At 42.9% G+C, this 27,295-nt stretch overlaps 1 protein-coding gene across 2 annotated transcripts in view; it reads right to left on the bottom strand.

The window, feature by feature from the left end:
- Nucleotides 1-27,295, bottom strand: part of LOC311234887 (uncharacterized protein) — a 98,259-nt gene that overhangs the window by 7,764 nt on the left and 63,200 nt on the right. For both annotated transcript variants that reach the window (XM_084322149.1, XM_084322148.1), the window contains exons 12-21: nucleotides 25,691-25,912; nucleotides 19,770-19,910; nucleotides 17,301-17,798; nucleotides 14,413-14,517; nucleotides 13,373-13,513; nucleotides 13,170-13,277; nucleotides 7,896-7,951; nucleotides 6,871-7,011; nucleotides 2,432-5,810; nucleotides 345-459 (exon numbers count right to left, since the gene is read on the bottom strand). In XM_084322149.1, coding sequence (XP_084178275.1) covers nucleotides 345-459; nucleotides 2,432-5,810; nucleotides 6,871-7,011; nucleotides 7,896-7,951; nucleotides 13,170-13,277; nucleotides 13,373-13,513; nucleotides 14,413-14,517; nucleotides 17,301-17,798; nucleotides 19,770-19,910; nucleotides 25,691-25,912 — 4,906 coding nt within the window. The remainder of the gene's footprint in view (nucleotides 1-344; nucleotides 460-2,431; nucleotides 5,811-6,870; nucleotides 7,012-7,895; nucleotides 7,952-13,169; nucleotides 13,278-13,372; nucleotides 13,514-14,412; nucleotides 14,518-17,300; nucleotides 17,799-19,769; nucleotides 19,911-25,690; nucleotides 25,913-27,295) is intronic.

The following is a 27,295-nucleotide window of genomic DNA, read 5'->3' on the forward strand; positions in this document are numbered from 1 at the left end:
GGATAGTACAGTCAGTACAGTTTAACTAGCTACATTTAATTGGCTATTCAAGCAAATCCGAGGCATACATTTAGCGGATTATCGTTAACCTGTCAAGTCACCAATAAATGCAATTTTTCACAATTTAGTTATGAACTATCCCATTACACTTTTAAGTAATACAAATAAATCTTTCCATCACTCTCATCAGTTTATAGAACCCGATTCTTGCCTAGTGTTGGCCTCTTAGTGTTGGCGTCCTGAATCCTCTTAATTCAACCCCTTGCTATTTGCTACAACCTATGTCTGGCTATATTCAGTACAGATATATGTACAGATGAAAGTATTCAGAGTGTGTTTTATACCTGGTGGGGGGTAGACACCTCCTTTCCTTTTTCCTGCTTTATTTCGTCGTTCTTTCAACATCAGCCCCCTCTGCTCCCTCCGCTTGTCCACAAAGCGCTGGTTATACTGTTCCAACTGCAGGACACAAACACACAGAAAATGCTACGTTCAAGTTCTTTATTTGTCAAATACACAATACAGGGGGCATTGCAGGTAATGCAATTATTGTGTTTCGAGCTCAGACTCAACAGTGCACAATTAAGAAACAACAATGAATGTTAACAATAAGTAGTAGTATGATAAAATTAAATATCAAAATGAGGTAAGATAAATATATGAGGTAAGATAAAATAACAATTTTACAGTAAGTGTCTTGTGTAAAAGTGTATGTGGATATTAAGGTGCAGTGCAGGTAAATGGTGCATTTATATAACTCTTTTATCCAAAGCGCTTTACAATTTTATTCCTCACACACCGACGGCCGATGCGACCATGCAAGGTGCCAACCTGCTCATCGGGAGCAGTTAAGGGTTAAGTGTCTTGCTCAAGGACACTTCGACATGCTACCCGGGAGGAGCGGGAATCGAACCGGGAACCTTCTGATTACCAGACAACTGCTCTACCTCCTGAGCCACCGTCACCCCATACGTAGCGTTCCATTAACTTAACGTTAAACACCGTTTAAGAAAAGCCACTTAATGTTGCACAGACCTATTGTTCTTATTCAATGGAATCATGGCCGTTCAAAATACTACAATATCTAGACAAATGAAAAACTGAAATGGCAGGTAAAAACGACAAAAAAAATTAAGACGGCCAGTTGCACAAAAAACCTTGAGGTTTGCATTCTTTCATTTATTTGCATTCATCTAAAAATGTTTGGACCTTATGGTGTTGTTTTCTTCTTGACTTGTTTAAAGAAGACCTGTACGGCCCATGGGGACATTAACGTGTGTTGTCGGGCCCTATAAATAAATTTGATTTGATTTAAGATTTCCCTTAAAACCTGAGTTTCCTTAAAATATTCACTTGTGTATTTACGGTTTTTACCTTATCATGGTCTTATAATTAAGGAGTCCCTTAAAGTTAGTTAAACCGTTGCACAAAAGACCTTAGCAACCAAAGTAAGGAAAGGTATGACTGACTCGATATTAACTGCAACCTGGCCGAGTTTATGGCGATAAATCAAGAAAATTAAGGCACCCAGAGAAGCGTGTATTCAATTTCCTCCCACATTCTTATTTTGTTATTTGCAGATCAAATAGACTGTTCAATATGTTTTCTTTTATTGTATTCCTCCAGTAGTACAATATTTTCCTCCTCTGACCAATTTGGTTTTCTTGCTTTCTGTTCTTGTCCTATTTTACTGTTAGGCCAACTTTGTGAGACCACAGGTGAGGCTGATCACAAGCACACGGGAGAAGTCTCCATGGAAACGGTAGATTTCTTTCAGCTGTAGAATCTCCTTCACTGCAATAAATGCCTCAAAATCTTTCCTTAATTAAGGAAACCATTTAAGGGATTCTGTGCAACACCCTTAAAGGGGAACTATCTTATAAATGGCCTTTTTGAGTGTTTAGCATTGTTTCCTAGCTATGTGAACTTATATTAATATGATCCATGTCTCAAAATTCTCATATTGGCGCATTCTTCCAATTCTCCTCTCACAATATTCACCCTCACTGAACTGAGTCATTTGAAAATGTGCGCGATATGTGATGTCAGAAAGACACCGCTGCATGTTAATGTTCAGGCGGCGGGACCCGGCGCAGTGGTTTAGGAGCCCAGGCTCAAAACGCCTCGAGATCTTCAGGTAGAAAAATGCTGTTTTTGAGGACTTGATTAGAAATACAAAACAATGAATAAAAAAATATATATATATTACAGAGGTGTTCCATAGACTCACAGGAATTGTGTAAAAGTGCCCAAATAGTGAAAGAAATAGTAAAATAGTTCCCCTTTAAGTAAGGATAAATTAAGCCTCAAGTGTCATACAGTACTAAAGGAAAAATCTTAAGGTGTTTTGTGCAACCGACTCATGGTATTCAGAGAATAAACCGCAGTCACCACTAAAGTATAACTATACTACCTATATATAGTAAAATACCTTTTCCTTCTGTTTCGTTTTGACGTCATCCTCCGAGGTGGATTCATCAACAGCACCAGGTTGTAAATAAAATTGGACAGATTTAGGCTTGGCCAGGGTTTTCACAGTTTCAATCACCTTTAGGCATCTTGCGACTGTCAAAGAGATGGCTGACTGACTTGAGTCACCACTCGTGGTACTAGCTATCGTGGTACTAGCCGTAGCCTTCAGCGCTCGAGCCAATGGAACAACTTGAGGTATGGGCTCTGCGGTAGGGTCCAGGACCATGATCGGCTGCCCCAAGAAGGGAGGGACTACACCAGTGGAGCAGATGGCAGGCGGAGTAAAAGGAGGGAAACCCTGTGGAGATCCAGGAGGAGGATGGCCAAACCGCAAGGGAGGTTGAACAGCCACTGGTGGCGAGACGTAGGATGGTTGAGCAGCCACTGGTGGCGAGACGTAGGATGGTTGAGCAGCCAGTGGTGGCGGGACATAGGATGGTTGAGCAGCCACTGGTGGCGGGACGTAGGATGGTTGCGCAGGCGGTGGTGGCGGGACATAGGATGGTTGAGCAGCCAGTGGTGGCGGGAGCCCCATGTCAGGCACCATGGAGCTCTGTGTGCTGCTTCCTAGAGGCCATCCATGTAGCGATATGCGTGTCTGCTTTAGAGTTGTGTACCGGTAGTCAGACGTATCCCCGCTTGTCTGGGTTTGAGTTGTGTAGTCAGGCGTACCCCCTCTTGTCTGGGTTAGAGTTGTGTAGTCAGGCGTACCCCCTCTTGTCTGGGTTAGAGCCGTGTAGTCAGGTGTACACCCTCTTGTCTGGGTTAGAGCCGTGTAGTCAGGCGTACACCCTCTTGTCTGGGTTAGAGTTGTGTAGTCAGGCGTACCCCCTCTTGTCTGGGTTAGAGTTGTGTAGTCAGGCGTACCCCCTCTTGTCTGGGTTAGAGTTGTGTAGTCAGGCGTACCCCCTCTTGTCTGGGTTAGAGTTGTGTAGTCAGGCGTACCCCCTCTTGTCGGGGTTTGAGTTGTGTAGTCAGGCATACCCCCTCTTGTCTGGGTTCGAGTTGTGTAGTCAGGCGTACCCCCTCTTGTCTGGGTTTGAGTTGTGTAGTCAGGCATACCCCCTCTTGTCTGGGTTCGAGTTGTGTAGTCAGGCGTACCCCCTCTTGTCTGGGTTTGAGTTGTGTAGTCAGGCGTACCCCCTCTTGTCTGGGTTTGAGTTGTGTAGTCAGGCGTATCCCCTCTTGTCTGGGTTTGAGTTGTGTAGTCAGGCGTACCCCCTCTTGTCTGGGTTTGAGTTGTGTAGTCAGGCATACCCCCTCTTGTCTGGGTTTGAGTTGTGTAGTCAGGCATACCCCCTCTTGTCTGGGTTTGAGTTGTGTAGTCAGGCGTAGCCCCTCTTGTCTGGGTTTGAGTTGTGTAGTCAGGCATACCCCCTCTTGTCTGGGTTTGAGTTGTGTAGTCAGGCGTACCCCCTCTTGTCTGGGTTTGAGTTGTGTAGTCAGGCATACCCCCTCTTGTCTGGGTTTGAGTTGTGTAGTCAGGCGTACCCCCTCTTGTCTGGGTTTGAGTTGTGTAGTCAGGCGTACCCCCTCTTGTCTGGGTTAGAGTTGTGTAGTCAGGCGTACCCCCTCTTGTCTGGGTTAGAGTTGTGTAGTCAGGCGTACCCCCTCTTGTCTGGGTTAGAGTGTGCCTCTTTTTAGCCTCCAGTTCTAGCTGGTCTAGGAATCCTTCGTACTCACTTCGTAATCCTTCGACACGTTGGCGGCTGCCGTGATGCTCCCGACTAGAGGACTTCACAGGGGAGGGGGAGTGGATATGTTCTCTATCGATGGAACCAGTTCGACTGTGGTGCTGATCTTCCCCTTTAGAGGACGTGTGGCCACCCTCTCCTTCCATTGATAAAGACTGCTCCTTCTTTCCGTAGATTTTCTCTTGGGCCCTACTGGCCAGTTTGGTTGCGTCACCCGTGCCAAACTTCAACCCAATGGTACGGAAAAGGTTCTGGATCTTGTCGCATTGCTCCACCTTGCTCTTACTTTCTTCACTGCTAGTTTGCACTGATGACGTCCTGGGGTTTGGCGTCTTCTCCTCCTCCATCAGGGACGCACCGCTGGTGTAACGCTGCTCCTGTGCCAACCCCACAATCCGAGAGAAGCCGCTGCCATCTTGAATTGCTCGCTCATGAGGGAGCAGGCCATCATCTGGGATTTTCACACCGTCAGCAACCTTGTCCTTGGTCTTTTTGACACCCTTATTGAGCATGCTAAGGAAGAGGTTGAAGGCAGGGTTTTGACTTGGTAATGATTGGCTAGCAGGAGGATTGGCTGGTTTTGGGGGAGGGCTTTTGGGGGGAGGTTCTTTAGGAGAGGGTGGCCTGAAAGGAGGTTGTTTTGGAGTAGAATGAGCAGCGGCAAGGGAGGCACTGGGAGCAGGATGATGAGCGAGAGGTTGGTGTGTGGAGAGCGTCTGGGAAGGAGCTGGACTGGCTTGCTGGGGAGGAGGCTGAGCAGCAGGGGCAGGACCACGGGTTGGGAGGGGCTCAGGTGCCTGACTTGGCTCAGTTGAATGCCGTTTATATGGATCATCCTTGTAAGTGCTGTCACAAGGAGAGTCTCTGTAGGCATCGTCATATACATCGTAGCGGTCACCATATGAACGCTCACCATAGGGACGATCGCTGTAGGGTTGGTTTCCATAGGGGCGATTTACATAGGGCTGGTCGCCATAGGAACGGTCGCTATAGGGCTGTTTGCCATAGGGACGATCACCATAGCGGTCGTCATGAGGACGATCACTGTAAGGACTGTCATATGGATCATCATAGGAATTAATATGTTCAAGAGTAGGAGGGTTATAGCGATATGGTTCAGGACTGTCTGTGCGTTTCTTCAGGATGGACTTGACTGGTGCCGTGATCCTCCCATGGTCATAGTCTATGCAGGTCCGCTGTCCTGGATCTACGGGACCATGTGGATCTATGGGACCACGTGGATCTATGGGATCACGTGGCTCCATGTCCACGAGACCTTTTTTGTAAGCGATCATCTCGTTGAGATCCTCCAACTCCCTCGTTTTCCTGGCCAGCTCATCGTCCACCACGCCACCACGCCTGGGAGGTGCGCCGATGGATTCTCTGCTCATCTTGGAGCTGCCCTCTCGCTCCCTGCTGGTGTTGCTCCTCTTCCTGGACATTCTGTCTCTGCTTCGCTCCCTGCTCCTGCTCCTGCTGCGACTGTGTCTACGTGTGTGGGACCTTTCTCGGCTTCGGCTCCGGATTATTTTGCTCCCGCGTTTGTCCCGGTCCTTGCTGGCGCTGTGCCTGCTGACGCTCTCCCTGTAACGGTCATGGTGTTTTCTGGCTGGGCTCCTGCTTCTACTCCTGCTGCGACCGAATCTGCGCATATGATTAAGGCGAGACACTACAGGTGAATAGGGTAAACATTTTTACTAATAGATATCATAACGAAACTTCCCCAGTTGATTACTTATATTAAGACAAGACTTTTTTGTATTACAAGTTTTCTGAAATAGTATGTTTAAATATGCAAATGAGGCATGATCTACTTAAATATGCACACATTTGCATATAATTCCAGGACAGAAATCTGAACATTGGATAAAGCCATTTTCAAAATTATAGTTTCATTTTGTTGACATATTAGAGCCAAAGGTTATTACAGAGGGGATTTTGGATCTCTTTTTATCACTCCATAAATCAGAAAATACTCCATTCAGTCCAATTCTATGGTAAAATTCCATATTTAGCCATGTTTTTAGGAATAAAATGTGATATAAATCAGGGTATGAATGCGATTTCAACACACCCTTCTGTAAATACCTTCAGAACATAGATATGAATAGAACTGGAAGGTTTGGTGTATGTGAGTGCTACTGAAGTGGAGATTTCTGGCTCAGAGTATGAGGAAAAACTCATAAAACTCATTTTTGGGAAAATGCCTTCAAAGTTCTGTATTGTAAAATGCCATACTTTTTTTTTAAACAGATATTTATAAACACAATACCTAATCAAACCATTAGTAATCGACAACCTAAACACATGCCTGATAACTGAATAATAATAATAATGATGTTATTGAACTGAACAGAACTACACACAGGCTACAAACAGTGTAGTACAGTGTAGTACCCCCTAATAGGCAAAAAATATTTGAATAGATATTACTATGAAACTTTCCCAGTTTGTTATGTACATATAAACTAAGAAAAAATATATTGCAAGTTTTCAGAATTTTATGTTTATATATGCAAATTAGGCACTTTTCCATTAAATATGTGCACATTTATGGATGCAATAAGGCAAAATGAAGTAAAATAAACAACTAAATGTGTGTTATTGACGTTTTATTGTCACTAGTTTCATAGAAGACATGTTTAGGAAGCAAAATATAACAAAATCTCAAAATCAACAAAAAAAAGTATATTTGCCTATTCACCTGGGGTGTCTCGGTGTAAAGGGCATGTGTTCTCTGCGTCCAGTGCCGGCTTTGCTGTCCTGCACTCTCAGGTTTTTTACCACCTCTTTCATCTTGGTAGTTTCAGGTTTTGTTTCAGGTTTTGCGTCTGGTTTCTTTGTGCTAAAACATAGGAAATGAAAGAGATACTGATGAGTTCGACCCGTTGAGTTTTTGTTCTTATTTCACCTTAACCTGTTAAGCTGTAGCCATATTTTTTCCGAAATGTCGCCTAAAGGTACATGCCTAAGTAAATGGAAGATTGCTCCACTTCTACAAGGTCAATTAGCATGTTCTTGGTATCTAGGAACATCTAGGGACCAGGTATGTATTCCCAGTGTCAGAAATATTGTGTCTGTTACTAGGCATGAGTAAATAGTAATGAAACAAAGGAGAAAATAAATGATTTTTTGGTAAATATTTGCCGGTGAATAACACAATGTTACAATTGTGATGGATCCGAGCTCGCTCACTGAGCTCTCACCACCTTCTTGAGATCAAGTGTACAAAATATCTAAGCAAATGAATAAAGGGAAGATGATTAAACAGAAGGATTTGTAGATACAGTAATAAATTATAATCAATTTGAATTATACATTCATAATGGACCTTGACCTTATTATGGCCAAATCATACATCTATGGATAGGGAAAAAGCTCCTCTTTCCAATGACAGTGTTAAATCTGGATGTAGTCATTCCTCGCGGTTTTATGATAAAAGAGATAGAATTAGCATTTTTTGGTCAATCTTAAAAACATCAGTAAACAAACGTAGTGCTGAAAATATACACTTTGACTGCTGTTTTGATAGGGTTAAGGTCTTTACTCTTGGCTACAAGAAACACAACATTAATTAATACGGTCTGTATTGATCGATTTATGATCAAAATCAATTGGGGGACCCTACAGCTTAACTTAAGGCACATGATATGGCTTAAAGTTCTTGTGAATGTCTGTCAATGTGATCCTGTCCAGATCCTTCTTTTTGTAAGGACTACATTTACTTACCCAGGGTCTTCAGAGCCCTTGGGCAGTGTCTCCATCTTCAGTTTGATTGTCATCGTCTACAGTAGACAGAGAATATGATTTTAAGGCAACACATCAAACAATAAAGTAATGTTATAGACACATGTCCTAATTGTTCTGCCCAAATAAGGGAGGGTGGTTCCTTCTGCATGGGGAGATTAATGTGATATTAAACCAGCTGGAACAATGTCTTCTAATATCGATTTCCCTCTGATAATGTAGGATTTTGAATTTCGAAGCAGCGGTTTGCTACTCAAAGCTACTATAGCTCAGGTCCCCTGACGTCACCAGCTTCAGTGCATTCTCATAGTGGGGGTGTAATGAAAATCAGACATCCGGTCATTTAGTGTTACTGTAGCAATGTGGCTCTTAGAATTAGGCTACAGTAGTTAATATATAGTCCCCCAAATCCATAGGTAGGAAAAAAGGTAATTGGGGTTGTGTTTTTCACCACCTGAGAAGTCTATATAACCTAGGTCTTAAAACGGTCAGATGTTGCTAGGCAACACATTTAAAAACATTTAGATCTAATGTATCAAGTGTAATGTAAACAAAGCAGAAGGATAGCTGGAAATTCCAGTGCATCTATGAAAACCTGGCTATGGGTGTGAGACAGTATGTCATGGAAGTACATCACCAAGGTGCCCTGAGAAGTGAACAGAGGGGAAAAAAGGAGAAAAAGGGCAAGACGAGAAAACACACAGAGAGAAAACAGGGTCTGAACCACCACCAGACCCTGAACTTGTTTAGAGCGAAACTTGAAATGTTGAAGTTACACAACGACAGTAACAAACAGGAAACCACGTTTCACAACGACAGTAACAAACAGGAAACCACGTTACACAACGAGGAAACATTTAGTCATTTAGCTGAACGCTTTTATCCAGAGCGACTTACAAGTTCTGTACGACAAGTCAGCAGGAATGGTACAACTCTTTCAGCTGAGTAACAATGTTCATCAAACAGTAGGGGTGTAGCAGTACACGTATCCGTACCAAACCAAACTGTTTCAGTACTGGACCTTCGGTTCAGTATGCGCTGTGTACCGAACGAATACAATGTCTCTCTGAGATCAAATTAATGATAGTTTACGGCATATAGAATGGACTATAGAACGGACATTTCATACACAGCAACGCGCCTCCGAACAAGGTGTGATAAACATGAAGCGATATCTTTTCCTTGGCATGAAACAGGACCTGCACGACGCTTCTTTCTCTATTCAATAACGTTTTATTTAAAGTGCTAAAACAGAAAAGTAGGCTACTTACATTCTTGACACTAGAACTCCCAAAATAGCGTTAGCATAAAAGAGACGGTAGGCCAGCTGTAGTTTACATAGTCTCGAGTTAATCAAAATCCAAAGTATTTCCAACCGGGACTTGAGATGCTCAGAGTGCAAATCACTGTCTTCGCGACCGATGTTTTTTTCCACAATCTAATATAATAAAAAATGTTATTCATCTTTTATTTTTTTTAACAAGTCGATTATTATATTTGAATTAGGGCTGACCCCGATTATCATCATTTCCAAAAGCAAAGAGGCCTAGAAGCGTGGCTAAGGCTAATGGAGCAGTCATACCAGCGAGGCTAACTGCCTAAGAAAACGGGCAGAGGATTTCACCCCGACGACAAATATCACGTCAGTATCCATCAGTGGACCAATTGCAGGCTTTCACAGAGGACAAGAAGCCTTCAGTCGACTCCTTCAGACATTAAGCACCCCCCACAGCCCAAATGGAATGTTTTTTTTTTTACCAGTCGACTATCTGCAAATTTTGGCCAATCAAAGTTGACTATACAAATCCTTAGTCGGGGACAGGCCTAATTTGAATATAGAATATTTGTTGACAGCCCTACTTAACAGTTACTGCACACTACTACATCACCCCTGAGTGTAACATGGAAAGCCAAACTTTCCCCCACTGTACCGAAAACCCATACCGAACCGTGACTTCAAAACTGAGGTATGTACTGAACCATGTCAAACAATACATCAAACAGTGTTGAAACTTGAGTGCTGCAGTGTTGAGTGCATAGTAGTAGAGGGCAGGCATGTTAACACTTTGATTGCCTAAGGCTAAATTCATGATATACCATCCGTTGCCAGCTCTATTTAACATGGAGAAGTTCCCCTTCTTTGCAGGGCTATAACTTTTTAAATTCTATTGCTAGATTGCCATTATTAGGGCCCATTCAAGGTCCTATATGTATTGTTCATGGTGTAGCAACGTTAAACTTTTTCATTCACATATTCATACTAAAATATGATCTAAAGTATAAGTATGTTTTCATCTCTTTCTGCAGCTTTCTCCAGAACGTGATTTATAGCCCCAAATGCATTATATTGATGATGAAATACAGTTTGATAGCAATCAGCGCGATATAAAAAATTCCAACTGGAAGTACTTCTGGAAGTTACTACACGTCATCTGATGTTGACCGGATGGGCGAGGGGGCGTTTATAATTCCGTGGGCAGCGTTATACCATTCATCTAATGTGGGACATATGTTCATCAGATCAGTTAGTATCGAACACGGAAATATTACACGCTAAAACTCACCCCAGTCTCCGCGGGCCGTTGGGCGATCAGCGTGGGGTAGACAGTTTTCCATTATGGGATGTAAAAATACCCGGTCCATTTCCAGGTTGTATAATGGTATATACGTCCAAATCATGTTGTTTATCGAGTTATTGGCAACGGATCGCTATGTATTGTGTCAAGATGGAGTCGCGGGAGCTATAGAGAGTGGCCGGAAGTAATATGGGTGATCAGCACTTCAGCCACATCACTTCCTGTTTGGCGCTTCTGCCGATCGGCCACCAGATGGCGCTCTTGAACCGCTAGAGGATTGAGAGGAGCTCTGAACTGTGTGTGAAGGCTGCGGATGGAAAATATGATTCCGATCACAGATTTTTGAAATATTGATATCAAAGACGAGTTACGGCGTCTTCGGCAACTTGAGCATGGCGGGGAAGGACGCCTAAACTCGTCCTTTGGCAACTAAAGTGTTAATATATTAGGAAGAGTGCATGATGGTAGAAGAAAGTAAGAAGGTTAGTATTTATTTAAAAAAATATATATATAAAAAATGTAATAAGTGTGTCTTTAGGCGATGGCGAAAGATGGGACAGCCGGAACCCGACCAAACTGTGGTTAGAAGTTCGTTCCCATGAGTCATCGCTAGGGGTGTAACGATGCATCGATTAATCGAAATGCATAGATTCTAATGTGTTCGATTCGATGCATCGATTTGAATGTTAGAATCGATTATATCTTTTTTTTTTTTTTTTTTTTTTTTTGTGTGTGTATTGTTTTTATTGACCTATAGTCCATTCATGCTGAGTGAATCAGTTCCCCCAGCCACATTTGTGTATTCAACATGTTTTGGGGAGAAAATTTATCAAAAATGTGTCTAATCGAATCGTGGTCAAATGAAGAGATTTCATGATGCATTGAATCGTTGCCTGAAGAATCGTAATCGAATCGTTACACGCCTAGTCATCGCTCAACGGAGGAGAATGAAACGCGCAAGTGCTCAACAGTGTGAAAAGAGGAACTCCCGTTCACAGAATTCAAATCCCAGATCACACTGATGAAGAAAAACGTGTTGAATGTGAATCCAACCTATGCCGACAAAGTGGCCTGTGTCCAGTTTATAAGAGTGATAAGTTGAGTCTAGAGCTCTGGTTTATGGAGATGGAGCGCTAGCTAGCAATTATGATTTTATTGTGTGTATTTATATATTTAGTATTTTAAGTATTTTTAAGTGCGTACATTTTATTCTACTGTTGCACTTTTTATATCAACCACTCTCAGCACTCACTTTTTCCTACATCACAATTATGCTGGTTTTTATTGTGTTTTTGTGTATGTATTGGTCTATTGTGTATTTGATTGCCATGCTGTAGGTCAGGGCTATTCAACTGGCGGCCCGCGGGCCAGATCCGGCCCGCGGGATGATTCTGACCGGCCCGCCAAAGATTACATGATAATAAAAAAAAATAAAAAAATAAAAATAAAAATATTTCTTCAAATTTTTTTTTTTTTTACTTTTTTTTTTTCATGTCAACGTTAACACGCACAATTGAGCCAAAAGTCACTCAATTAATGACAGATTTCATTGATAAATTGAGGGAAAACTTTGCAAGTCGATTTGATGAATTTGACATGTCCAGAGAATTGATGCATTTTGTGAGCAACCCATTTGCCAATGTAGCTGCTATTTCCACAAAAGGACAAGAGTTCCTTGCATCACTTCACATTGATGAAGGTCTCCTGCAACTTGAAATAATTGACATGCAAGCATCATCTGCTCTGAAGCAGGCACTTGAGAATGAATCCACCACAACATTTTGGATAAAGTGTATTCATGTCAAGACATTCCCCAAAATAAAAACGCTGGCAATATCTGTGCTAACAATGTTTGGCTCAACATACACCTGTGAATCCAGTTTCTCTCACATGAATGCCATTAAAACAAGCAACGTGCCTCCTTGACAAATGAGCATTTGCATCACTGTTTGCGGGTAGCCCTCACTTCCTATGAACCCTCTTTCTCTGCCATTGCCCAGTCAAAGAAGTGCAATCGCTCTCATTAGATGTGTGTATGTAGGCTAGGCCTGTCTGCCCCCCACCCCCCTGATGTTTGAGAGTTAAGAGTGGACAATAAGTGCTAATAAGATGCTGTGATTTGCTGTTGTTGCACAGACATGAAGCACTTTTTCATAAGCTCAGCTGCACTATAAATGTGTTTTTTTGTTCAAGTGTTGATGTTAGAATGTTCAGATGCACATCATGCACTTGTTTGTTTTTTATTTTATTTTTATATTGAAATGTTGAAGAGGAGATGTTGCAGTTGTTGCACAGTCATAAATGAAGCACTTTCTGCAGGAGATGTTGCAGATGTGGCACATAAATGAAGCACTTTTTTTGAAAAGTATACTACTTTCGCAATGTAGTTAAATAAAAGTTGTGAAAATGTGGTTGCGTGTTGGGTCAAGTGTACATATATTCATAGCACGGGGAGGCGCCGTGGCAGTCCGGCCCCTGGCCCCTTGGGTTTCTGACAATGTGGCCCCCTGAACAATTTAGTTGAATAGCCCTGCTGTAGGTCGAGGGGGCAAGACCCAAGAATTTTGCTCTTTTTGTATGAGAATATGACAAAGATGCAACAATAAAACTGAAATCTGAATGGGATCTAGCTTGCTTAGCCATGAACGACATTAACAGTATATAACATTATCGCACTCACCTTTGCTTTGCTAGCTCCCATACCGCCCAGCTTGCGCACGGGGAGGAAGACACTCTCCGTGTAACGTTTGATACGGATGGCTTGATGTCCCCCCTGAACACTTTCATGCTGTGGATGAATGGAAGATCAGGTAAGAACTGGGTTCAAATCTGTTCTGTTATGGTAAATCATTGAAAGTAGGACACAACATTCAGGGGACTCACCGGGATAACGCTGAACTCCACCTTCTCGTTCAGCTCAAGGATCTTCCTCTCAATCACCTCGGACATGAGGAAGTAAAGCTGTGGGTTCTGCGGGCACTTGATGAGACCCGAGCCATTCTCTGCAAACTCGATCACTATGCCCTGGTAGGGAAAACACTTGTCAGGGAGGATGCAATCTTCTACAGTACACTAAGACAAACAGGGATAACACTCAATACACTACTGTGCCAAGCAAACCTCCATTACTTTCTTGTAGAAACAAGATCTGTAAAATTAGAAAATGCACAATCAGCATCCTTTGAGAAACAATGGTGGTGTGCAAACCCATGTCCACGGCTGTCCAATTTGTTTTCTAGTTTTAACATGTATACAGGGTACATTTACAGGGGTACAGGGTAGAGGCTCTTTTTCAGCATTATTCATTCTCTTCCCCGACCACGTTTCTCCTGCAACTCTGGGAGATCGAACCGGCGACCCTCTGTTCAATTCAATGTATACATTGCCTTGGAAGGTGCCTTTATACTTTATTTTCTTTCTTTCTTTATTTTTTATCCTCTCTTTCTCCAATTTGTCTCCGTTTTCTCCCCATCCCAATTTAGTCGTTGTGCCAATTCCCCCCCTCCCCTACCTGTTTGTTGTGCACATGTTCTCCTACTGGTCGGTACAAGGGAACCCTGAAGTCATCCGCACGCTTCCTCCGACACGTGCGGCGACAGCCAGTGACTATTTTTTTCACCTGGCAGCGAGGACTCTCATTGGTGAAGTGTAACGCGTGGGAGGGCACGCTGCCTTCATCAAGTCCTGCCTCCGCTGAGCAGGCGCCCAGACCTGACCTGTAGGCGTCACTGTCCACAACGCCAGATTCCCACCCATGACTTGCCCTCCCCCTAACCCAGCCAAACGGGTTAGTATAGCGATCAGCCCAAGCCTCAAGCAATGCTGACTCCGGGAGTCAAGACCGCAGCCTCTTGCATTGGTGACGAGCGCAATCGCCGCTACGCCACCTGACCGCCCCTATTTATACCCGACTCTTGACTTACCTGTCTCCGTTGCTCAGTAGATTCCACAAATGAGTCGGGGAGGATTTCAACATAGGTAGCCCGCTCTTCTTTGGTCTCCTTGTGAGTGGCGATGTTGAACCGGACCTTTACGGTTAAGCAAATCGTTTAGTTTGTTTGCGCAATAAAAACACAACAGATTTATTATGCACAACATTCTAAGTAGGGGTGTACCGATTCAACCTCACAACGATTAATTTCGATTACGATTATTCAGGCAACGATTCGATGCATCATGAAATCTCTTCATTTGACCTCGATTCAATAAATTTTCTATCAGTTAATTCCCCAAAAAAAATTTAATACACAAATGTGGCTGGTGGAACTGATTCACTCAGCATGAATGGACTATAGGTCAATAAAAACAAATGTATTTTGATTAATTTCGATTATAATCTATTCTAACATTCAAATCGATGCATCGATTCTAACACATTAGAATCGATGCATTTCAATTAATCGATGCATCGTTACACCCCTAAATCTAAGTATATCACACAACTACAACAGTCTTGAACACATTCAGATGGTTATTGAGAGTTTTGTCTCCAATTAATGTAATCTGGACACTTTTCTACCTGGGTATCTAGTGTTAGGCAAATTCATTTCTGTGTATTTAGCTGCCGCTTGCATTCTGGTTGGATGCCAATTGTTGTTTTATTGAAGTAAAATGGGATTGTCAAGCACATTTACTATTTATTATTATTTTATTATCTAGCGCCACTGTATCGATATATCGGCACACAAAATATAACAATATATTGCTGTATCTATCTTTTTCCCCCTAATGTGCAATGACATTAAAGTGAATCCAATCAAATTATTTCATCAAGTGCTTATAGAGATTAGTGAAATTAAAATGTAAAGGTTATATTGATAATCTTTATGTAGATGAATATTTAAAAAGGAAAAATAATAATAATACATCCACAGAGCTTTTAGAAAGATTTGGAATAAAAGTACCGGTATTGCTATTCCCAAAAGAACCATTATGATTGTGAATTCATCATTTAATAAATGTTGTCAGGTCCAAAATGAAGGTTGTGTTTGTGTCTGTCCAACTGGACGTCTGTATGTCGCATATTTTTTACAATTTCTCAAACCAGAACATCATGATATGATTTCTTAAAACACCATTGAGTGACTAAAACACTGCTATCACATACAATTAAGGCTGAAATAATGAAGGAAAATAGGGATTTCTCAAACTGAAAGTCTAAAACGCACTAACCTAGACAAGTTGAACACCCTCCAGTTAGCTTAGCTGGCTCAATTCTCATTCTCTCTCATTTGCTGAAGGTTATCTATAGCCTTTAATAAAAAAAAATACGCCTTGAAGTAGGGCTGGGCGATAAAACGCTAACGTTAATTAATTATCACGATATATTTTAATAATCGATATCGATTGATAATAAAAAAAAATCAATACTTTTTTGTGACCTGCAACATGGCAGTTGCAGGTGGACAGAGACAGTGGACAGACTTGTCTTTCTTGCCTGCAACTTAAAGTAATGGCTTTGCTTGTCCAAATGACAATACTGACCAAATTGAGATTTATTTTTCTCTTGTCCATTTATTTTGTTTGCTTTCTAATTTAAAATACAGTTTGAAACCGTCTGTACACAGTAGGCTATGTGTGCTAGCAGAGCTGGTCTCCAGTCGCGAGTCACGGTGCACATGTGCAGTGGTTTGTCCACCAAAAAAGTGTCAAAGATAGAAAAGAAACTAGCAGAGCCAGAACTATTCAACTCCCCTGGAGCCACAGCCAGCAGAGAAGCCTGTTTACTTTCGCTTTCAAACCAGCTGCAGCCTGAGAACTGGAGTGTGAGGGGCTGTAACACTAAAGATGGCGGCAACGACAAAGAATTGCTGCAAAATAAACATACATCCGTTGTTTAAAAAAAATATATATATATTTTTAATACTTATAACAATATCGATAATTATATATATCGAGTGATATGATATCGTTATTGATATCGATATCGTGATATCATTTTTGGCCATATCGACCAGCCCTACTTTGAAGAAGGATACCGTTAGTAAAATATCATTTTCAAGTTAATAAGTTATAATTCTTTGATCAATTGTCTGACTGATCAATCATATGGTCCCACAATGGGAGAGATGTCATTTGCAATCCCCACCCTATCTGAAGTATCAGATCAATATGGTCCATACGCAGCATGGACACAATACCAGGGCCAGTGTTCGTTCTTGTAAGGTGCACCAGGTCAAGTCTATTGCTCAGAGCTAATTTTTCTACACCGGGATCTCAATGTGGAACAGCCTTCCACTCAGGATAAAACGGTCAGGATCTAGAGGAATAGGTCAGGTTCGCTCATCTCTTGGGTAAAGTGGCCAGATAGCTGTCAGGTCATACTTGGATTGTTGTTTTAATGATGGTATAAGAAATGCGCTATTTTATGGTATTTGGTCAGGATGTTATCGACTTGTTTTTAGATATGCAGAATATGGATTTGTTGTATTGGACTTTTGCTTTATGTGTTGTTTTATGTTATTTGTATATGTCCTTTGGTCAGAACATCAGGGAGGGACCGTGCTGGAAATAAGTGTTGTCACTTTTGCATGTCATCCCTTGGATTTGTTGCGTCTTTGGAACCATACATAAAATCAATCAAATCAATCAATCAACCCTTGTCAAACTTGAAAATACGGAATGGTGAACTTGACACCAGGAGATATTTTGTTTTCCTTCTTCAGGCTATTTAACCAATTGGATAAATAAGATATTTATTATTTCACAAGGGGAAAAAATTATTGATAGCAGCTGAAGATAAAAAATCAAAAATGCATTTTTTTTAATATCATTTCATGACCTGCTTTAAGGAGAGAGACAGTTATCTCACCTTGTCTCCGACCATCATGGTGGCTGTTGTCAGAAGGTCTTTTGGGCAGAAGGTGAGCTGCTTCTGTACTCCAGCCACCGTCATCACCAGCAGGCCCTGCTCACACTTCTTCACCACGCTGTCCTCCTTCCCCTGCTCCTTCTCCTGCTCCAATTTCTCCCCTTCCTCCTTCACTCCTTCATCTCTCTCTTCCTCCTTCACTCCTTCCCCTTCCTCCTTCACTCCTTTCCCTTCCTCCTTCACTCCTTCCTCCTTCATTCCTTCCACTTTCTCTTCCTCCTTCATTCCTTCCTCTTCCTCCTTCATTCTTTCCTCTTCCTCCTTCACTTCTTCCTTTTTCTCATCCTTCTCCACTCCCTTTTGTTCCTCTACCACTCCCTCCATTTTGTCCTCATCAATCACTCCTTTTTTATCCTCCTCTACCACTCCTCCCATTTCCCCTTTCTCTCCTTCTTTCTCCCCCTCCCCCCTCTCTTCATGTTTCTCTTCTATCTTAACCTGAAAGGACAAGAGGAATGTTTGAGGATATAACGTACAGCCTTGCTACAGCCTTTTATCATAGCTACATTTCACAATGTCATTCAAATGCATTAATTAATAATAATTACACAATGCTATAAAAAAGTCTGCCGTTTTACTTTTGCAAACACTGCTACAAGCCCTGCTCATCAAACCAACACTATACTACAAGCCCTGCTCATCAAACTAACACTGTACTACAAGCCCTGCCCATCGAACTAATACTACTATAAGCTATGCTCATCAAACTAATACTGTACTACAAGCCCTGCACATCAAACTAATACTCTACTACAAGCCCTGCTCATCAAACTAACACTCTACTACACGCCCTGCTCATCAAACTAATACTCTACTACAAGCCCTGCACATCAAACTAACACTCTACTACAAGCCCTGCACATCAAACTAACACTCTACTACAAGCCCTGCTCATCAAACTAACACTCTACTACAAGCCCTGCTCATCAAAGTAATACTCTACTACAAGCCCTGCTCATCAAACTAACACTCTACTACAAGCCCTGCTCATCAAACTAACACTCTACTACAAGCCCTGCTCATAAAACTAACACTCTACAACAAGCCGTGCTCATCAAACTAATACTCTACTACAAGCCCTGCCCATCAAACTAACACTCTACTACAAGCCCTGCCCATCAAACTAACACTCTACTACAAGCCCTGCCCATCAAACTAACACTCTACTACAAGCCCTGCTCATCAAACTAACACTCTACTACAAGCCCTGCTCATCAAACTAACACAAGCCCTGCTCATAAAACTAACACTCTACTACAAGCCCTGCATGTCGAATTCCTTCATTCAGATGGGTGCGCTTGTTATTAACTCCTGGGTGCTCCCAGTTGATGACGTAAAAAAGGTGTAGTGGTTTTCACAAGGCTGTATTTATTACCTACGCCTAGTGGGTTTCATGGACTGTATTTCCACCCCTTTTCAACATCAGTATGAAAGGTAGCCGGAGATCTACCAAAACATTTTATACACCTATGCACACAAGATCTGTTAAGACGGACAATGAAGAGAAGTCAGACTCACACTGGTCCTTTAACAAGTCAACGTTCATTAAGGTTCTTACAATCTGAGATGGTGCAACCATGTCGACTCCATTGTAACTTGGTGAAATCGTCTCAGAATAGCACCGATACTGATCCTGAGATGCTTTATGAATACAGAGACAGCTCTACTCGGCATCATACCCACCAGAGGCATCTACCCACCAGAGGCATCATACCCACCAGAGGCATCTACCCACCAGAGGCATCTACCCACCAGAGGCATCATACCCACCAGAGGCATCTACCCACCAGAGGCATCATACCCACCAGAGGCATCATACCCACCAGAGGCATCTACCCACCAGAGGCATCTACCCACATCATACCCACCAGAGGCATCTACCCACATCATACCCACCAGAGGCATCATACCCACCAGAGGCATCTACCCACATCATACCCACCAGAGGCATCATACCCACCAGAGACAACATACCCACCAGAGGCATCTACCCACATCATACCCACCAGAGGCATCATACCCACCAGAGGCATCTACCCACCAGAGGCATCATACCCACCAGAGGCATCATACCCACCAGAGGCATCATACCCACCAGAGGCATCATACCCACCAGAGGCATCTACCCACCAGAGGCATCTACCCACATCATACCCACCAGAGGCATCATACCCACCAGAGGCATCTACCCACCAGAGGCATCTACCCACATCATACCCACCAGAGGCATCTACCCACCAGAGGCATCTACCCACATCATACCCAGAGGCATCATACCCACCAGAGGCATCATACCCACCAGAGGCATCTACCCACATCATACCCACCAGAGGCATCATACCCACCAGAGGCATCATACCCACCAGAGGCATCTACCCACATCATACCCACCAGAGGCATCATACCCACCAGAGGCTGCAAGGTATTTTCCAGCGACGTCTCCTCTTTGCATGTCCTCTCAGCGATTTTAAGGATCGTTCCCTCAAATCTCTCTTTGCTGATCTCATCGGAAGTATCAGGGTCCGTCATTTTGAATCCCAGCGGCGTCCACTATATAAAAAAGGCAGAATGGGAAAACACATTATACATCAACTCATTGTAGGGCTGATCCCAAACGTTCGGACCTTCGTTCGTTACGTTGGCATTCGAATTCTAAATCAACATTAGAATTTTTTATTTTTACATTTATTGAGTCTATTCATTCTGTTTAAACCAATGGGGTTTTTCTTCACAGTTGCAGATAAAGATTAGGCTACACTAATATTATAGTATTAAAAACTGATGAGTTATATTCATTAACCCTTTGGGTGGCGTTCACGAGAATCTTAGTTTCTGTGGCCCAGCGGTTGAGTGCCGGAAACGAAGATTCTCGGTTCTGTGTCGTTTTTCCTTTTTTCGATTTTAATATCCTATTCCATGTCACAGAGCTGTATTTTGCCTGGAAATGGCATATTGGGACTCCGAAGGTGCAGTACCGGCCAGATCCTGGTAGTGGCGCTGTCTCGAGAATGCAGTAACTGCACTTTAATATTGATTACGACGCTAATTTTACGACATACTCACATTATACCTCGTAGATATTAGGGCATGGGATTCGAATATAAAAATAAAATTCGATTATAAAAAAATATATATATATGATTATATTTTTTTTTGGTGCAAAATCAACTCTGCCTCTCTTTGTTAACTACAACAAGCAATGCTGTTTGTTATTCAAGAGGTCGGACTCGGCCCTGAAGCTTCGAATTCCAAAAAAATATTCGAAGGTCAGCCCTAGTAGATATGGCTAAACAAATACCGAACAAGATTGGAACATTAAATGAGGTTGACAATGAATTTATCAGGACTTTGTTCCGTGCTGAGCTTGATGCTAGCATGCTGCAGCTAACCAACAGACTGGACTCGCTCCAGGAGGATGTAGCTAGCGCGACCACGTGGCTCTCTAGGGTGGAAGAGATGGCAGAGGTGGCGGTCGTAGCTGAAACCAACTCCACCGAGATCTCGGCGATTGAAGACTAGTTCCTTTTTTACGAAAATAAGATGGCTGACCTAGAGCAGGGGTTCCCAAACTTTTCAGGCCGGGACCCAGAAAATAAGGCGTCAGAGAGCCGCGGCCCAATGCACATCGTCAGGCGTTTTTTTTTCTTTTTTTTTGCCAGGCCAAATATCACTTCAATCCTATTAAGTTAGTTCAAGTTAGTTATTCATTTATATGTGCTATTTTTGAGAGGGCTAACTTGTTGCAAAATAATAATGATAATAATAATAGCCTCATTAAAATACTATTGTTGCTTCGGTTGTTTTCAGCGTTTTATGTGCATAATCTGTTATTTAGTTTGAAATGTTCGTTGAAATAAGTAGATTTTTCGTTTTTGTTTATTTATTAAGTTAATATAAAACCATATAGTCACACTTTAGAATACAATAGAATATAATTTTAGAATACAACTAGAAACACTGTCCTGGCCTGCTTCTAAGTTCAGTGGCCTGACAAAAAAAAAATTATTTTAATTTTTTTTTGGAAATCATCTCGCGGCCCTCCCGTGGCTGCTTACGGCCCACCTTTGGGTCGCGACCCCGACTTTGGGAACCACTGACCTAGAGGACCGGAATAGAAGGTGCAACATCAGAATATACGGCTTGCCCGAAAACAATGCGCCGATTCAGTACCTTGAAAAGATGATTCCACAGTGGTTTCCGTCCGTCTCTATACCAGAGATTGAGTGGGCGCATAGAATATTCAGGAACGGCCCCCCGGAGAAGGGCGAACGTCCACGTGCCTTTATATTTTGCTGCCTGCGGTTCCCTACACGTCAGGCTATTCTCCAAGAGGCCAGGAAATATCCTCCAAAAGTGGGTAATTATACCCTCACATTCGCCGCGGATTTCAGCGACTACACCGCCAGACGTCGCAGGGCCTTCTCTAAGGCTATGGGAGTTGCTCGTGAGAAGGGCATCGAGGTCTACCTATTATACCCTGCGACTCTGAAGATCAAGATGGGCCACGGGGCGGCTAGGTGGTGTAGTGGGCAAGGCACTCGCCACTAGGGATGCCCCGATCAAGTCTTTTGCCACCGATACCGATCACCGATCGTCTTGAGCCATATCGGCCGATACCGATCCGATACCGAGTCAGTGTGGTAGCAGCAAGTAGGGTGTGTGCATGCCGAGGTCGTTCAGCACATAACTGATAAGGACTGAGAGCAGGCAGAATGGTCAGAGAGAGAGTTTGACATCAATAGAACGGACGTTTAATGTGTGTTAAAGGTGAATAGCAGTTGCCATGACAGCGTGTCACATAGCAACGAGAAGAGAGGCCGGGCCTGTCGTTGCTATGCCGAGAATATTATAATGTGGAGTTCCTTCCGGGTGTAAGTTAGAACCGGACGCAAGGCTGATACGAGCAGACTTGGACAGAGAGACAGATCACTAACTAGAGGGTGGTGGGAGGGGCCTCCCCCCTCCTATGCCCCGAGGAGGCTAGCTTCGGCTAACAAAGAAGGGTTTTGGCTAACGACGAGGCCTCAACCACCATTGGACTAAAAGCAGAAGAGACGATAGAATAATGAATTTAGTTTTCCTTTCAAAGACTTTTCAAGGACAATTACAGAATTGGTTTCCATCTGATTACAGAGGCTTTGTTTATGTAAACAACGTTTTCCAAGAAAGGTAACACGTCTGACGGTGGTGTATTATTATGATTACGGATTGCATTAAAGGGGAATGACCACGATGTACAGCCAGTATGAGAAGATCAAGAGATAAACATAACGCAGAAACTACACGAGCCAACAGATGAAGAGGTGATACTGGCTGATTATGGTTCAAATCTAACAATATTGTTACAAAGGATCAGATTAAACCGAATATATATATTTATTGATTGATATATATTGCATAATATTTGTATATCGTTTGATATCCCTTGTACATATACACGGAATATCCCTTTAGCCTAGTACAGACCATAATATTTCATTCTCCTATTGGACAGCGGTCCACAGGCGCCATGGCCATACCTTCAATGTCGGGTTCAAAGTCACCGCCGGGGACATGCCTGGACATGAACGGTACTGCGCAAGGATATGAGACAGGAATAAAGCTGGTACTAGTTTATTCATCCAAGCGTATAAATACGGCGCAGGTGAATACAGAAGCACTTAGTCAGAAGTCTTAGTAACTAAAGTTGAAGCCTCACCCACGATACGACGTGCGGTGAAGTATGGCCTGTTTGGCCCCAAATAGAGCATTGAGACCGCGTGCGAATTAATAACTGAAGTGTCAGAGTTTAACGCTGTACCGTCGAGTTCGACCTATTCTATTAAGTCAGTAATAGTCTATTTGTGTATAGTGTATCGTGCGGCTAAAGTTCTACAGTGACCAGCATCACCAACGTTTCCTCGTATCAGCTAGAGTGCTTATCCAGGCTGGGCTGCTTACCATGGCGCTTTCACCCGAGGGGCCCTAGACGAGGACTGTGTGGATTATGTACACTGGATAACCTACCGACGACTGCATAGCCCTTTTCGGCTGGATTATATTTGCTTTTGGTCCTGTAATTAATGGAGCGAGAATCACCGACACCCACAAGTGTGTGGGATTTAACCTGTGAGGAGCCACGTCGAGTCTGCCTCTCAGAAGTCTGAGGCCGGCTAGCTTTCTTCCATGTGGAGCTACATGCTACGGAGAACAGCTGTATTCGTCTGTGGATCAAGATCTTATTGCACCGTCTCCTGTACTCGGAGTCTCCTTATCATCGTTGACCCAGACTCTACTACCGACAGATCCTCTACCCTTGCTGGCTTACAACCGGGGGGACCCTACCAGTATCTCCTGCTATATTACTAGTGTACCATAGATATAATTCCCTAAGATTCAGGTTGTATGATTATCTCCTGCGTAATATGAGAATGGACATTCGTTATTGATTTGCCTACGCACATTCCTTTGCCTTATAAGCGCATCCAAAGTGAAGTAAAGTAAAGTATATTATGTACCTTTTGCTGCTAATAAATACTTAAATACAGCTTTGTGTGGAACCGAGTTATTGTGGGGAAGTGTTCATCATTAAATACCTGTGTACTGTATGGCCAGTAGGAATGTACATAAGACGGTAGTGGTTTAATGATACCATACTTATCAATACAGTCAGGGAATTGTACCCCTCAGTTACAAATATGAATACATATAAATCATCTAAAATATAAAAGTATAGTTTGTCCCATTTCATGTCAGGGACCCGATGGACATCAATACTGGAAATCGCGATCAGACAATTGGAATATTCATTTTGGAATACCTCCTAGCAAAGGTAAGGATTATATGACATCAATCCTACTTTGATCCTACAATGATTTCACATCGATCGCAATGATCATATGTCACATACTCCAAAACGTATGCCGTTGCTGACGATCAGAGCATCACAAAACGACCCCCCCCCCCCCCCCCCGCCCCCCATTGATGCCTTCATGATGAAACATAATACCCATTATATACCTTTGATTTGGAAATAGTATCGGGTCCAGGCGAGCAATGCGAAAGACTTTTGCAAAATGCACATAGCGCTCCATAACTCAGCTTCCACAAATTAGCCCGGATCACTCTGAAATAGAGCTGCCGCGGTATTGATGTTTTCCTTACCGCACAAATTTGCGAAATATTTCCTACCGCTGTGGTTATTACCGCACAAAAAAAAATTTGAATGCATTTTTTTCTTTTTTGTAGTCTACTCTTTATAGCATATAGCCTGCCTCTAGTCTAAATGTCTATCTTTAGAGGATGACTTTGCAGCATGAATATTGTTTGGGATTCGGCAAGCACGCATTCGTTATTGAAAGTGAAATGAAGTCTCCCCTCTGGTCGTGCGCCGTTCACTCTGTCGCGGGCAGGGGTGGTAGCGCCCGGCGGTTACCCCCCCCCCCCCCGACCCTTTCTTCTTCTTCTTATTATTATAACGTTACTACTTATGATTACAAAGGCATTCGTTTTGTGGCATTAACGTTATATAGTTACACGTTCAATAACATCAGCGTATTTACCGGACCATAGCAAGGCAAGCATTACTCAATTCATATCTCAGTTCCTTTCTTTGCTCAGAGCGTGCAGAGTTGTGCCCATTCTGCGGTCTGTTAATAAAGTTTTCAATCAGACAAGTGTATAGAACGAAGGGCTTTTATTATAACATTTGTTGCAGTAAAATCATTATGCCTCGTTTAGTACTCCTGAGGAGCGACGGTAATCCACTCCGGCGGGGAGCTAACATTATTAGCCGTGTTGTGAGCTCTGATCAATGGCTGACTATCAGGAAGTAAAAACCTAATACGCGCTTGCCGATTGGTGGTAACAGCAGAGGCGGGTGCAAGCGGTGTGACGTAATTGGCAGAATCGACTGTCAATCAAAATTGTTCCATTGCTTTGGTTGAGAGTATTATTATAAAAAACAGCGGTGATGCGGTATTCAGCTAAACTCTGCGGTGGGCGTGATGTAACAGCGATACCGCGGTAATGCAATAACCGCGGCAGCTCTACTCTGAAACTATACAATATTCACCACGGGATAACACGCGAACGTATACATGAAAAGATTAACTCTTTTTTACATGTTGGATGAGAGATAGTGACTGTCAAATGAGCCATAGTATTGTCTCCATAGCTATAATATAGAATATAGATATAGCTCTGCAAACATCGTGACGCACCGTGAAAATGCCTATCTTTTAAAGTGTGGCCCATTGACAGCAGGGATGGAGATACACGCTGGCGCTGAATGAGTTAAGAGGCAGTAAACTGATCTCAGAGCAGTTGGCAGTGGTGAGGACATGGCTCACCTTGTTCTTCGCTGCAGCCAACGCCTCCGCCACTTCCCTCTTCTGCCACTCCACTTCTTGTCGTTTCTCCTCCTTTTTTTTCACATTCAGCAGTCTTTCACCTCTTTTGTTCATCAGTTTACTCTCCTCCTCTAGTCTCCTCTGCTCCTCCAGCTTCTTCTCCTTCTCCTTGTCCACCAGTTTCACTCTCCTCAGCCTGATGGCCCTCAGCATGTCCTTCACCTGCACAGGCAACCAGACACATGTAGAATCAAATACTATGTCGTATAAATATAAAGGTCTGCATCAAAGATTAAATAAATAACAAATAATAAATAAATAACAACGAAATGTATGCATATATCTCGAGAAGCATTCATCCGATCCACTTCCCACTCTACGGGTGTATAGCTGAGGACCCAAGGGAGGGCAGTGTCAAATGTGATGCCATTTGGCCAGATGGTGGAATATGGAACACAACAGACAGGCATGCTTGGAACACAACAGACAGGCATGCTTGGAACACAACAGACCGTAGTGTTGTCACGATACTGGAATTTTGAACTTCGATACGATACCTTGAAAAGTATCGATATTCAGGGCGGCTGGGTGGCGCAGTGGGCAAGGCGCTCGCCACTAACGCAGGAGATGCTGGTATCGAGCCCAGCTCTCTGCGTTGCTTCCAGCTTGGCCGGCCGTCATACTAACACAATTGGCAGTGTTAGAGGGTGGGAAAGCCGGTGGGTGGGGATTGGACGTTGTGGACAGCGACTCCTACAGGTCGGTTCCCAAACTTTTTCAGCTCGAGACCCAAAAGAGAAATTTGGTGTTTCCCCGGGTCCCAAACTTACAAAAATACATCATGAATTGCCATAACATGGGCGGCTGGGTGGCGTAGCGGAGATTGCGCTCGTCACCAATGCAAGAGACTCCGGTCTCGACTCCCCGAGTCAGCGTTGGGCCAGTTGTCATACTATCTCAATTGTCAGAGGTAGCGGGTGGAAAGTCGATGGGTGGGGATTGGACGTTGTGGACAGCGACTCCTACAGGTCGGTTGGGTGACGCCTGTTCAGCAGAGACAGGAAGTATCGGGGGCAGCGTGAGCCTCCCACGCGTTACTCCTCGCCACTGAGAGTTCGAGCTGTCTGGTGAAAAGATGCGACAGGCTGCCTCCTTGTGTACCGGAGGGGACACGTGATGCAAGGCTTCTATCCTCACTACAGCCGACCAGTGGGAGGCATAGTCTAGCAACGTTCAAGACAGGGGAGGGGAGAATTGGAATTACGAAATTGGGATGGGCGAAAAATGAGAAAAAAAATTTATAAATTTATTTTGTTTGAGTATCGATATTCGATACCACGGGGAAACATTTTAAATCTTAAAATGTTGGGAAACATTTTAAATCTTAAATTTTTTTTTTAATGTATTTTATTTAAACAAAATTAACAAAATGTAGCTTTAGTTGCTGGTAGATTCTCCTCAGCTTCTCTGGTACTATAAGATAAGAGAAATATAACACTTTAAAAACCCTTTGTTTCTCTTTAGATCACATTTTAAAATAACTAAATGATCTAATCTAATCTTAAAAATTAAGTAAAGTTAATAGTTCTGCGTGTTAAGCATAAC

The sequence above is a fragment of the Notolepis coatsorum genome (genome assembly GCF_963971535.1).
Source record: "Notolepis coatsorum genome assembly, chromosome: 9".
Taxonomy (NCBI): Eukaryota; Metazoa; Chordata; class Actinopteri; order Aulopiformes; family Paralepididae; genus Notolepis; species Notolepis coatsorum.